The following is a 13,299-nucleotide window of genomic DNA, read 5'->3' on the forward strand; positions in this document are numbered from 1 at the left end:
CTAAGAAAGGGGTTAGGAGAATTGGAAATGAGTCAAATTGTTTGTTAAAAGAAGAGGGTACTTGTTACCTGGATGTCTGTGTGCATATACAAACCCACATCATTTAAATAATTTTGTATTTATGTATTTTAATTTATGTTCACATTTACATGTATTTATAATGCATTCTTTAAGCTGTCTGAGCTTTTTTCAGTACTTAAAAATGTGTTTATATGTTGTTTATTTAATATATATTTTTAATGCATATGTCTAAGCATCTTTATATATACAATTTAAAGATCTGTCTTTTTTTTTTTTTCCATTTATTTCTATTAGTTGGAGGCCAATCACCCCACAACATTGCAGTGGTTCTTGTCATACATTGAAATGAATTAGCCATGGATTTACATGTATTCCCCATCCCGGTCCCCCCTCCCACCTCCCTCTCCACCCCATCCCTCTGGGTCTTCCCAGTGCACCAGGCCCGAGCACTTGTCTCATACATCCAACCTGGGCTGGTGAAGATCTGTCTTTTTAAAGGGGCTTCCCAGGTGGTGGAGTGATAAAAAATCCACCTGCCAATACAGGAGGCTCAAGATTCTAGGGTTCAATCCTTGGGTCAGAACAATCCCCTGGAGAAGGAAATGGCAACCTGCTCCAGTATTCTTGCCTGGAAAATGCCGTGGACAGAGGCGCCTGGCGGGCTGCAATCCATGGGGTCCCAAAGAGTCGGACGTAGCTGAGTGACTGAGCATGCAGTTGTAAAAGATCTGTATATACATACTACAGTGTTTTTATTATGTGTTCATGGCTAGGTTTAAATATTGACTGCCTCAAATCATGGGTTTTCGAAAATACAGGGTGAATTGCAGTTTCTCAATATCGGTTTGGTATGGTTTTAACTAAATTTAAATCTTTAGTTTCCAGTCTCTGTCTTGGCTCACACAGATACTTCATCTTTAAGAATTTTTAAGAATTACTGGAGTTCTGTAACCCTTAGCATTCATGAGGAGGGTTGTTTACTGCAGAGTTCAGTTTTTACTCTGAAGTGTTAACTGCCACACATGTGTGTGAATACACACAGGTGGTTTACTGTGTTCCAGGCACTATTTTTCTGAATGCTATATGCCTATTAATTAATCTGATCCTTACAAGAATGCCATGAGATATCATCACCTTCATTTTACAGATGGAGAAATTGAGGCACAGAGAGGTTGAGTGAGTTGCCCAAGGACTTCCCGTTAGTAAGTAGCAGAGCCTGGATTTCAGGCCAGGAAGCTGGGCTCCGGCTTGCTCTTAACCACTTCCTTCTGCCGTCGTGCAGTTGAAACAGGCTTTTGCTGGAATGTAATTGAGGGTGAGTTTACAGTCAGGAGCTGCTTGTTCCTGACAGTAAGCACCTATCAGTTTTCTAAGGCTTTGTGCTCGTTATTTAGTCACTAAATCATGTCTGACTCTTTGGCAACCCTGTGAATTGTGGCCCACCAGGCTCCTCTCTCCATGGGATTTCTTATGGCCCAGCTTTTCCTGCAGCCCAGTGCTCTGCTACAGGCTCCAGAGAGTTTCTGTGCGCTTCCAGGAGTGCCCCGCTGTGTAGTAGACCTGCTCAGAGCCCCCTGGGAGCAGGGCTGTGCTTTGACACCTGCCAGGCATCAGGCTGCCACTCTGCCAGGCTCTTCCTTGTGTCTGCCTGCTGGATCCAAGCTCTGCCTGCGTTCCAAGCTCCTTGACAGTTCCTGGCCTTTTTGGTAGCACTGAAGAGAGGAGGATCCTGTCCTATTGGTCTCTGCCTCTTTTTTTAGGTCACAGAGTCTGTTGTTGGGGTCCAGAGAAGGGTGCAAAGATGAAAGCAGCAGTCCTTCCCTTTGTCGGGGTGACCTGAAATTACCTGGCCCTCATATGGCATATAAATGACTATTTATCCTGTGGAACTTCATTCAGAATTGTTCACACAAATTGTCTCCTCCAAGTGACTCTTTCGAAAATTGCACTGGAACCTGCTGCTATCACCATGGAAACTGAAGTTTCTTCCTGCCCATGATAAATGGACCAGAATTTAGATTTCATCTAGTGCCTTGGTTGCCAGACTCTGCAGACAGATAATATCCTAAACGACCTTTCGCTTGTCCTCTCACTCAGACTATCTCAGTTATACTCAGACTGATTAAAAACCTATCTTTTGACAGGATTCAATTCGGGATGTGCACACCAAAGGAATCATGTACAGAGCAATTGAAGCAGATATTGGTATGTACCAGGTATTACGTGAAGATCTACATTTCCTTTTGCTGTATAATTATGTAGGCATTTTACTCTCACTCCACGCCTGTACCTCTTCTTTAAAAAAGAATAAACTTATTTTTGGCTATGCTGGGTCTTCATTGCTGTGTTCAGTCTTTCTCTAGTTATGGCGAGTGGAGGCTACTCCAGTTGGGATTCGACAGCTTCTCATTGCAGTGTCTTCTCTTGTTGTGGAGCAAGGGCTATAAAACACACAGGATTCAGTGGTTGCGGCTCATGGGCTCTAGAGCGCAGGCTCAGTAATTGTGGCGCATGGGCTGAGTTGCTCTGTGGCATGTGGGATTTTAGCTCCCAGACCAGGGATCGAACCTGTGTCCCCTGCGTTGGCCGGCAGATCCCTAACCAGTGGGCCACCAGGGAAGCCCCCGCGGTACCTCTTCTGAGTGCAGGGCAGGCACCTTGCATCCTTGCACCTCACATGTCTCCTTCCCTTTTGTCTCAGAGGTTGACATAATCCTGACTCAAGTAGAGGAGTTGGCAGTGACAGCCACGTAAGTTTTCTCTACTTAGACTGAAGAGGCAAGGTCTTGGCACCAATATACCGACTCGAACCAGGCTTCAAACCTGAAGGCTTTTCTCCCCTCAAGTGCCCCAGACAGTGCTGGATCCATCTGCCCCCCTTAGGAAGCGCTTGCAGGTTGGCTGACTTCACCCTGAAACCCTGTGTGCGTTTTCCTCCTGCTCTTTAGAAAAGTACATCTGCTACGCTGAGCAGACCCGTGCGGTGTTGGCCAAGCTGGCTGATCATGGCAAGAAGATGTTTCTTATCACCAACAGCCCCAGTAGCTTTGTGTAAGTTCTTCTGTGTTTCCTGCCTAGTTTCTGGCTCACTTCCAATGTTCTATGTATTTAAATAGTTGAAAATTTGAAAGAAAAAATTGCAAGGTTAATCCTGCCATGTCGTTCTAGGGACAAAGGGATGAGGTATATTGTTGGAAAAGACTGGAGAGACCTGTTTGATGTGGTCATCGTTCAGGCTGAGAAGCCAAACTTCTTTAATGATAAGCGGAGGTAGGTGTCTGTCTTTTTAGGCACCAGATTTTATTCATCTGATGCTCTGAATACTTAACTGTGCCTTGGTGATATTGTGATAATGTGTCTTGGTGAAATACAATTGGAAAATCACAAGCATCTGACATCATAGCTTTTGATAGTTAATAAACCTCCTATCAAGTAATTGAAAGAAAGGTAAGATGGGTATGTACATAGCAGATAGCTTATTATTGAAACAATTCTTGATTTAACTCAGGCTATGTCAGTCCTATGAGTCAGTCTTTAAGAAAATGATGGACAGCAGTTAAAATCCAAACTTAACATCACATAGTAAATTAGATCTCTCTATGCGGACACATTGTGAAGTGTAACAAAATGGCAACAACAAGCCACCTGGTGGTTAAATAGAGCTCTAAATGGTGCACTGACAAATGTCCTTAGATTTTGCAAAGCTTCTCTGCAACACAGGTTTTGCATCAAATGGAGTAAATCTCTACCCAGACTTAGATAAAGACTTTCTGCCATGGTAGCTTTGGGAAATAGAGGCATGGGAGTTTGGGTTGTGCTCTTAACATTTCGTGGCAGGTGGGGTGAGGGTAGGGTCAAGTGTCCTAAAATGTCTTTTTAACATCCGGGACTAACCTGTTCACCAAGCGTGTATTATTCGCTCAGTCGTGTCCGACTCTTTGTGACCCATGGACTGTAGCCCAGTCTGCCACGATCCTCTGTCCATGGAGTTTTCCAGGGAAGAATACTCAAGTGGGTAGCCATCCCCTTCTCCTGGGGATCTTCCCAAGTCAGAAACGAGCACAGGTCTCCCACATTGCGGGCAGATTCTTTACCGTCTGAGCCGCCAGGGAAGTCATCGTCCCCAAATGTCAGTGGCGTTGAGAGGTACTGCACTGGGTTACAAAAATGATTCCTGTTTGTGGAATAATGGCCTACATTTGAAACACTTTTACCCACATTACTCTGTCCTGCAGTACGTAGTGTGCAGTCTTCCCCTCTGCCAGGTGATTTGTTTTTTAACAGCATCACTATATCCATTCTGGGATGTATCTTTTTTTTTTTAAAGTTCTTTTTGAGGACCATTTTCAAGGTCTTTTTTGAACTTGTTCCAGTATTGCTTCTGTTTTATGTTTTGGTTTTTGGCTGCAAGGCATGTGGGAACTTAGTTTCCTGACCAGGGCTGGAATCTGTACTCTCTGCATCAGAAGGCAGAGGGTAATGTCAACCTCTGGACTGCCAGGGAAGTTCCTATGTTAGGTGATTTAAAGCATGACAATTCGGTGTCCTGTAGTCAGTGTTGAGTGGATTAAATTCCTCTTGTGATGCTAAATTCCAGTTCCTGAGTGTCACAGTGACTCCTGGAAGAAAAGGCAAAAACCAGGAACCATGTGCAGAGACTGAGAATTTAAGAGAATGCTCCATCTGTGGGGTTGGGAGTTAGGTGTAGACGTGCCTGTAGCTGTCATCACTGACTGGCTGCTTCATCACTGATAATGTGCTCCCTGGCCTTTTCTCTTTGGGTCTCAGGGAGGTGGTCAGGGGAAGGACCTCATCTCCCCTTTCACCATGGACCTCCCTCCTCTGTCGTATTTATACACAGTGGCAGGACGGTGTCTTAGATTATTAGATTTTCCCTGGAGGAACCCAGCACAGCTCACTTGCTCTCACTCTAGATGTCTGGATTAAAAATCTTCTACCTGTATTCATCCCTCTGTTATTTATAATTTTGAAGGTTAAGGAACATCCATATGAGAGGATATTATGAACTCATTAAAAATGAGGTATTTTTTTTTAAAAGCAGTGAACATATCTCCCGACTGTAAAAAATGATGTATGAATCACTTGGGAAATTGCTCACAGCCTTGGAGAGGAGAAGATACATAGCGGTATCCAGAAATGATCCTCATTTTATGTTCACAAAAAAGAGCAGATACATAAAGACCAAAAGATGTGGACTGAACCGATGTGTTTCTACCTCTGTGCTGAAATTATGGATGATTTTCTTTTTCTTTATTGTATTTGCCTATATTTTCCAGATGTTTTTTGCAGTGAGTTTATATTTTTCTCACCAGAAAAGCAGTTCAAATAAGTGTTACCTAAATAAAGAAAAAGGACAAATGAACCTTGTGGTTTTTTTGGACTAGCACACCTAGGGTGAGGAATGAGGCCTTTGTTCTGTTTTTCCGATTTTCTATCATAATATGCCTGATTCTCTGATGTGCCTTATATCTAGACTGGCTTCATTTCAAATACAAAGCTGGATGAATAATAAGCAGTATTTCTATAAGCTTTATTTTTTGTAAAACATTTTCTGCACGGTTGAGTAAGTTTAGAAAATTTGGGTTAAAGAAAGTTTCTTTGTAGGAGGGCTTTTCAGACCCATCAGTAACTTTTAAAGAGGGACATGTCTAGCTCACAGTGTTTTCCAAATTCATCTGACTCTGGTGTTCGGTTTTCACTACCCCTCTCTGGATCCCGTGGTCTGCACCATGGGATGTTTTGCACGAGGCTGGGGAACGTGGTGGTGGGGTTTGGTTTGGGTTGTGGGGCTCGTTTCTCTCTCCAGGGGGGTAACCGTCGAGTTTTTCATCCAGCACACAGCCTGCACTGCTACCACACATGGTAACGTTTCCTGTTTCTGTTATTAGACCTTTCCGAAAGGTGAATGAGAAAGGTGTCTTACTCTGGGATAAAATCTACAAGCTGCAGAAAGGCCAGATTTACAAGCAGGTATCTTGTGACCCATCTGTCCTTTGAGTCGATGTGATTTGTGATCAGTTATAATGATGTCACAGCTGGCATTCACTGAGGCTCACTGGGTGCCAGGCACAGTCCTGGGCGCTCTGCTTGAACTGACTATTTGTAACTTGGTGGCAGAATTTAAGCTTAAGTCAATATATTTTCAATGTGCTCTGTGTGAATTAACTCAGAATTGAGCAGCTTTTTAAAAAGTATTTTTTTAAGCATTTTTTCTGTAGGATATAAAATTTAAATGCTAAAATTTAGAATGCCAGTAGTAAAATAGAAGTTTCTCTTTAAGAAGTGTGGCATCAATTACATAGCATCTTATTCCAATTAGTAATTATTTCCCGATGAACTGTGTTTTAGGTACAGTTTTTATATATTTTGGTTTCATATAAAGCTCTCCTATGTTGAGTAAATGATTGAACCACTGTCCATTTTCGTGTTACTGAAATTAGTTTTTTTAATTTTATCCTTTAAACATTTTATATTTGTATAATATTTATAACATAAAATCACAGAACAGCACTATATAGTTTTTTTAATACTGTGTGATACATTCCTCATATAATATACTGTCCAACTGGTACATACCTGTTGTATATGTAACAGACTGCTGGATTTGGCACTCAGTATGTTTTCTAGGCCTGAAAGATTAGCTTGGATACAGCCATTCCCCATCTAGGAAGCTAGCGGAAGAAAATGATTAAGATGTAGCTAGCTGAAGAAAACTATTAAGAGGTAGATAAAGCTTTGCTAAAGAATGTTTATCATGATGTTACTTACAAAATAGGTAGCAAGGTAAATGTCTAGTATCAGATAATTGATGAAATGAATCATGGGTAGGTCTTAGCTGCTGAAATTACATGGCCGGTGAATACTTATTGACATGGTCAATAAATAACAGAATATTAAATGTAAAACACAGGCCTTTTACCTGTCATATAATGCAATATAACACCCATATTTTTCTGTTATTGCAGGGCAATTTGTATGAATTTTTGAAGCTTACTGGATGGAGGGGCTCCAAAGTGTTGTATTTTGGTGACCATATATATAGTGACCTGGCGGTGAGAAATCTTATTTCCTATTTCTTTGTTGGGTACAGTGTTAGGCCCACTTATTGAGGAGTTTATCTATTATTTAAGACTGTTTTCATACTTTCATAAAAATGAGGACTGGTCCACATTTCTTGCTGCTTTTTTTTTTTAATGTCTCATATTTTACCAAACCAAATGGATCAGAGTCATGAAATAGAGGAATTTTGGGGAAATGATGGAAATTAACAATTTACTCAGGTTATCAGAAAAAAATCTTTACTCAGAAAAAAAATCTTTCAGTTTAAAAAGCTAGTAAATAAATGACAGTGTTTTTTCCTTTTCCTTTCTTTATTAAGCATCAGAAACATTCAAATGCTCTGTAAGAGCTTGTAAACATCAGTCTGGGTTTCTTTTGCCTGATAGTCATTTTGAAAGAGTACGAAATGTAAAAAGCACAATAACTATTTCTAGGAAATGGCTATTATGTGAAAATGAGGCTTTCATGCTCTTTGGAATGACTGGAGTGTCTCAGGACTTGAATTATGACTTAATTTATAATTGACACAGGAATGAGTGAGTCACACTTATTACCACCCTTGGTTCCTTGTGGAATGAATTTATGTATATGTATTTATATATAAATACAATTCATTTATACGAAGAGTGAAATACGTGAATGTATACAAACGTGCTCCTGTCAGGATGCTGGCACTCCCAGGATGTCCGGCCAAGCGACGTGGCATCATAAGACATACCTCTTGCTGTGTGGTCTGTGGGCCTTGAGGAGATGACTGTGCTACCCTGGAGGCATGTGGGTGCATGACCCCATGAGGTCCTCCCACACAGACAGGTCTTATGCTATGAGAAACTTCACATGGCAGTTGTTTGTCCAGCGTGGTCCCTGTGACATTGGCATCACCCGGGAACTTGTTCAAACGGCAAATTCTTGGCCTCACCCCAGACCTACTGAGTTACAAAGAAGCTCTGAGGTTGGGACCCAGCCATCAGTGTTGTTCTCAGCTTTCCACACTAAAATTTGATGTCATGATGTTGCTGGCCTCATGGAGTGAGTTAGGAAGTGTTTCATCTTCCTCAGTTTTTGGAAGAGTTTGAGAAGGATTGGTGTTCATTCTTTTATGTTTAATAGTGAAGCCATTCGGTTCTGGACTTTTCACTGTTGGAAGGTTTTGGATTCCTGATTCAGCCTTCTTCCTAGTCAGAGGTCTGTTCAGATTTACCAGTTCTTCATGATTCAGTCTTGGTAGGTTGTGTGTTTCTAGGCATTTGTCCATTTCATCTCGATTATACAAGTTGTTGGCATACAGTAGTTTACAGTACTCTTTTATAATCTTTTTTTAAAATCCATAGAATTGGTGGTAATGTCAACACTTACATTTCTGATTTTAGTAATTTGAGTCTTCTTGTTTTCTTATCAAACTTAATGGTTTGTCAATTTTGTTGATTCTTTTTTGAAGAACCAATTCTTAGTTTTATTGATTTTTCTTTGTTTTTATATTCTCTATTTTATTTATTTCTGCTCTGATCTTTACCGTTTCTTTTTGTGCTGCTAGCTTTCAGTTTAGTTTGTTATTTTTCTAGTTCTTTTAGGTATAAAGTTAAATCATTGTTTTGAAATCTTTCTTTTTCTATCTAGATGGCTAGAGGTGTTAATTTTCATTTTAGTCTTGCTTTTTTTGTATCCCATAAACTTCGGTATGTTCTGTTTGCATTTTAATTTGTCCCAAGGTATTTTTCTAATTTTCCATGTGATTTCTTCTTTGACCCATTGGTTGTTGAAGAGTGTGTCTTTTAATTTCCACATATTTCTGAATTTTTCAGTTTTTCCTTTTGCTGTTGATGTCTAGTTTCATTCTTAATGATAAGAAAAGATACTTGTATGATTTCAGTCTTCTAAAATTAATCAAGACTAGTTTTGTGGCCTAAAATACAGCTGTTGCTAGAGAATGCTCCATGTGCATTTGAGAAAAATATTCTGCTTTTGTTGGGTGGAGTGTTCTCATTGATCTGTGGTGGTGTTCACGTCTTGTATTTCTTGTTTGATCTTCTGTCTCCTTATTTTGTCCATTATAGAAAGTGGGCTATTGAAGTTTCCTATTATTATTGTAAAGCTGTCCCTTGTTCCCTTCAGTTCTGTCAATGTTTGCTTCATGTATTTTGGACCGCTGATGTTTGGTTCATACGTGCTTTTAATTGTTATTTATTTTTGGTGAATTGACCCTTTTATCATGATGTAATGTCATTCTTTGTGTCTTGTAACTATTTTTGACCCAAAGTCTATTTTGCCTGATACTAGGATAGCTGCTTTTGTTTTGGTTACTACTTGCCTGGAATGTCTTTTTCAATCTTTTCACTTTCAACTCTGTGTGTTCTTAGGTCTAAAATAAATGTCTTGTAGACAGCATATATTTGGATCCATCCTAGAGTTAGAAAACCACTGTTTTAAAGTGATTAGACCAGAATTGATTAATGTGTCAGAGATTGTGTGGGCAATGAATAGTACCCTTCAAAGGAATCCCTTGAGAATGTAGATGCTTCCAATGTTGCTGCTGTTTCTCAAAATAAATTTAGATGCTCCCTTTGGGATATATTTGAGAGCTGACTTGAGGCACTAGAGAAAATTAATCCCATTATCATTAATTCATTGTCATGTACTTTAGCCTTAGGAGTGTTCCAGTTGACTTTTTACCGCTTGTCAGATATACGATCCATCTTCAAAAGTTTGCCACTGCTGGGAATATTTAGAAGACTATGCTGTATATAGGGTTTCATATATTTTAGGAGAAAGAGAATTATTGAAAGATTTAAAGAAATTCAACCATGGAAGAAGGTAGGCATCCTTAGGACTTGTAGAGCAGGGATTCTAGCTTTAGGGGAGTAACCAGAGTGAATATTTAAAATAGTAGACTCTATACCACTTCTGTCTTTAAAAGCGCTCCCCTTAGACATGCCCCTGTCCCCCTTAGAGCCAGCTTCCTGCGGCCGCTGCGCTCCAGCCGGTCCCCAGCCCCTCCTCTCTGTCGGAAGGCGCCCCTGCCTCTGCCCTGGCTCCCTCTCTGCCTTTGCCTTTGCCCAGCACACCCTGCTCCCAGCGTGGTCCTGCCCCGGGGCCTTTGCACTCGCCCTTTTTCCCAGCCAGAACTGCTCTCCTCCCACGCATTTATGTACTTTTACTGTCCTTCCCTTCAGATCTCTGCTTGAATGACCCTTTGTTAGCCTGGCTTTCTTACTCACTCTCTATAAAACGGTAACTCCCTATTTTGCTTGGTTTTTGTCCATTGTGTTTCTTACCACCTGCCATTGTGTATTTGCTTGCTTACTTTTTTGGTCCGTATTTCCCATGAGAGCAGAGGTTTGTTATTTTTGTTCACTGTTTTATTCTCAGTATTTAGCTCAGGGCCTGGCAAACAGTAGTATTTAATAAATGTTTGTCAAGTGAGAAAATGAACAGCCATTCACTATGGTGATTGTATATCTTAGATTTGCTAGGACATAACTTATATCAGATATTCTGGCTTATTGTCGTATCATAGGAGTCCAATATTTGGAATGAAGATATGATCATGTATGTTGGTACTGAGTGATCATTCCAAGTCTGAAATTTCCCATAACCCAGGAGACTTGGCATGCCATGGGTGTTCCCCAGCGTTCTGTGGGTGGATTGAATAAAAACCTTCAGTAACATTTCAATTGACCCTCCTTCTGCCCCTGACCTAATTGTTCTTTTAGAGACTGTGGTTAAGGATTACAGATCCTGTGTTTCTGTGGGGGCTGTGACTCAAGCAATTATTTCCAGAACAGAAACTTTCTTGGCGGGGGTGGGGCGGCGCGGGGAATGGCCAAAGCCTGGGGCTAAATTAATTAAGTGTAATTCATTGAGTTTGGCTTGGTTAATGACCAGCCACTATAATTAAAGTTAATTCAATGAATGCCTGTTGTGTCTGGGAAAGGTAATGAAATGGTTTAAATTCTGTTGTGATGAATGTTGACTTTTTGTGATCTTTGCAATCAGGACTTGACCCTGAAGCATGGCTGGCGAACGGGTGCAATTATCCCAGAATTAAGATCCGAGCTCAAAATCATGAACACGGAGCAGTACATTCAAACTATGACCTGGCTACAGACCCTGACCGGGTTATTGGAGCAGATGCAGGTTTGGAATTCTTTTTCTCTCCTACTTTTTCTTTTTTTTTTTTTAAATGAAGAATTATGTATTTATTTTTGACTCTGCTAGGTCTTCATTGCTCCGTGCGGAATTTCTCTAGTTGTGGCAGGTGGGGGCTGCTCTCTAGGTGCGGTGCACAGGCTTCTAGTTGCGGTGGCTTTTCCTGTCGTGGAGCGCAGGCTCTAGAATGCACAGGTGCAGTATAGTTGTGGTGCACAGGCTCCTCATTGCGGTGGCTTTTCCTGTCGTGGAGCGCAGGCTCTAGAATGCATAGGCTCAGTTATGGCATACCGGCGTAGTGCCTGCTCAGCACCTGGGATTTTCCTGGACCAGGGATTGAACCTGTGTCCTCTGCGTTGGCATGTGGGTTCTTAACCACTGGGCCACCAGGGAAATCCTCCCCTACTTTTTCTTTAAGCCTGAGGTTAATCCACTGATCAGAGTTATTTCAGATATGTTTCTGTTCAGTTGTGGTCCTAAAGTATAAGGCAGAAGTCATCCTACAGAATAGCCACTGGGGTGGTTTTCCCCTGAAAGAATCTTGCCATTTTCCCTAAAAGAGAATTTTAGAAATGACTGCCAAAAGCCATTTGGAGAAAGAGTTTTGTGGGCCCATATGGGGCATTTCAGAGTCCTTACTTCTCCACCCAAGCCCCACTGGGAGATATTCTGTGGGTAGTGGGATTCGAGAACCTCTGCCTATTGTTTGGGTCCAGTCCTGCTGCTGCCTTTAGCGTGCTGTGGGACTTCTCCTTTCTGGACCTCAGTTTCCCCATCTGTGAAAGGGAGTGAACACTTCAGGCCCGACACTGTGGCTTGCTGGGAAGAGTCTCAGAGCAAGAACCGGGATCTCTGCGTGCAGCTTCCATCTGATTTTGAATCAGTTTGCTGGCTCACTGGAGTTCAGTGGTGGGGGTTTTTCTTTCTGTGGGTTATATAGCCAGTTTTAGGCAGATAGTGAGGAAAGTCATTTTGGTAATTTCCTGGCCCATGGAATATGCCCTCTGTAGCAGCTGTAACCCCCCACCCCCCAAGTCTTCATGAGACACCTTGCTGTCTCACCTGGTTCAGCTGGCCTGGCCGTCAGCGTCTCAGCGTGAGTGCTGACTCTTAGGATAAGGGGCGTGGATGCCTGCTCTCTTGGCTAACACACCTGCAGCCTCTGGCCATGGCCTGGTGCCCACAGCCTGCCAGCCCGCTTTGGAAACGGGCAGGGAACCGCCTTGCCTGGCCCGGCTGGCAGCGAGCTCAGGCAGGGATGCAGGGAGCGCCCGGCCCTCGCTCCAGGGCGCACACCTCCCAGGGCATGGCGCCCCGCACGTCCCCCGGGCCTTGCTTCCAGCCCGTCTTGGCTGTGTTACTCTTTGGCTCGCCTCTGACGAGGACTGGTTCTGTCTCCCTTCCTGTGCTTGCCTGTGAGGTGATTGTCTAAAAATAAAAGGCCTGGATTCTGGGTTAATGCAGCTTCAAGTCTGTGCATAGGTCACACGTAATAATAGTTACTCTCTGGATGCCAGGCATTGTGCTGAGCGCTCGCTCTGCAGCATTACTCCTCACTCATCCCGGCTGTCCTGAGTACAATTTTCCACTTTAGAATGAGGAAGCTGGGCATCTGAGAGGTTAGGTAACGTGTCCAAGGTCATAAAACAGCAGAGCAAGGGCCTGAACCTGGGCTGTGTGCTGCCCGAGTCCCTGCTTTCGGCTCTGCACTGAAGCGCTGTTTTAATGTGCGGGTTAGAGCTTCCGTGTATAGCCAGAGCCCTCGCCTGCGGTGCGGTCTCTCTGTGATGTGGGCAGCTGGTCAGAGACACAGATGCAGCCTGCAGGGAGATGATTTAGCTTTGGTTTCCTTTTCCAGCTTCCTGTCTGGGTGGATTCTCTAGGGCATAGAGGAAGGTGATTGATGATTAAAAAATTACCCAAATGAGCGGCATTTCTCACTGTGCTTCCTGTTCCCTTTCTCCTCTCCCCCCATCCCTGTGTTCACCTGGAAAACTACATTATTCCAGTGACCCTGTGTCAGATGTTTCTATAGCTCCTCTTTTTCTGATG

At 42.5% G+C, this 13,299-nt stretch overlaps 1 protein-coding gene across 1 annotated transcript in view; it reads left to right on the forward strand.

Moving 5' to 3' along the window:
* The window catches only part of NT5DC3 (5'-nucleotidase domain containing 3), a 71,197-nt gene that overhangs the window by 44,594 nt on the left and 13,304 nt on the right, over positions 1–13,299 (forward strand). Inside the window, exons 7-12 of the mRNA XM_070454037.1 lie at positions 2,166–2,226; positions 2,970–3,072; positions 3,190–3,291; positions 5,931–6,012; positions 7,008–7,094; positions 11,095–11,235. Coding sequence (XP_070310138.1) covers positions 2,166–2,226; positions 2,970–3,072; positions 3,190–3,291; positions 5,931–6,012; positions 7,008–7,094; positions 11,095–11,235 — 576 coding nt within the window. The remainder of the gene's footprint in view (positions 1–2,165; positions 2,227–2,969; positions 3,073–3,189; positions 3,292–5,930; positions 6,013–7,007; positions 7,095–11,094; positions 11,236–13,299) is intronic.

The sequence above is a fragment of the Odocoileus virginianus genome, chromosome 23, assembly GCF_023699985.2.
Source record: "Odocoileus virginianus isolate 20LAN1187 ecotype Illinois chromosome 23, Ovbor_1.2, whole genome shotgun sequence".
Taxonomy (NCBI): domain Eukaryota; kingdom Metazoa; phylum Chordata; class Mammalia; order Artiodactyla; family Cervidae; genus Odocoileus; species Odocoileus virginianus.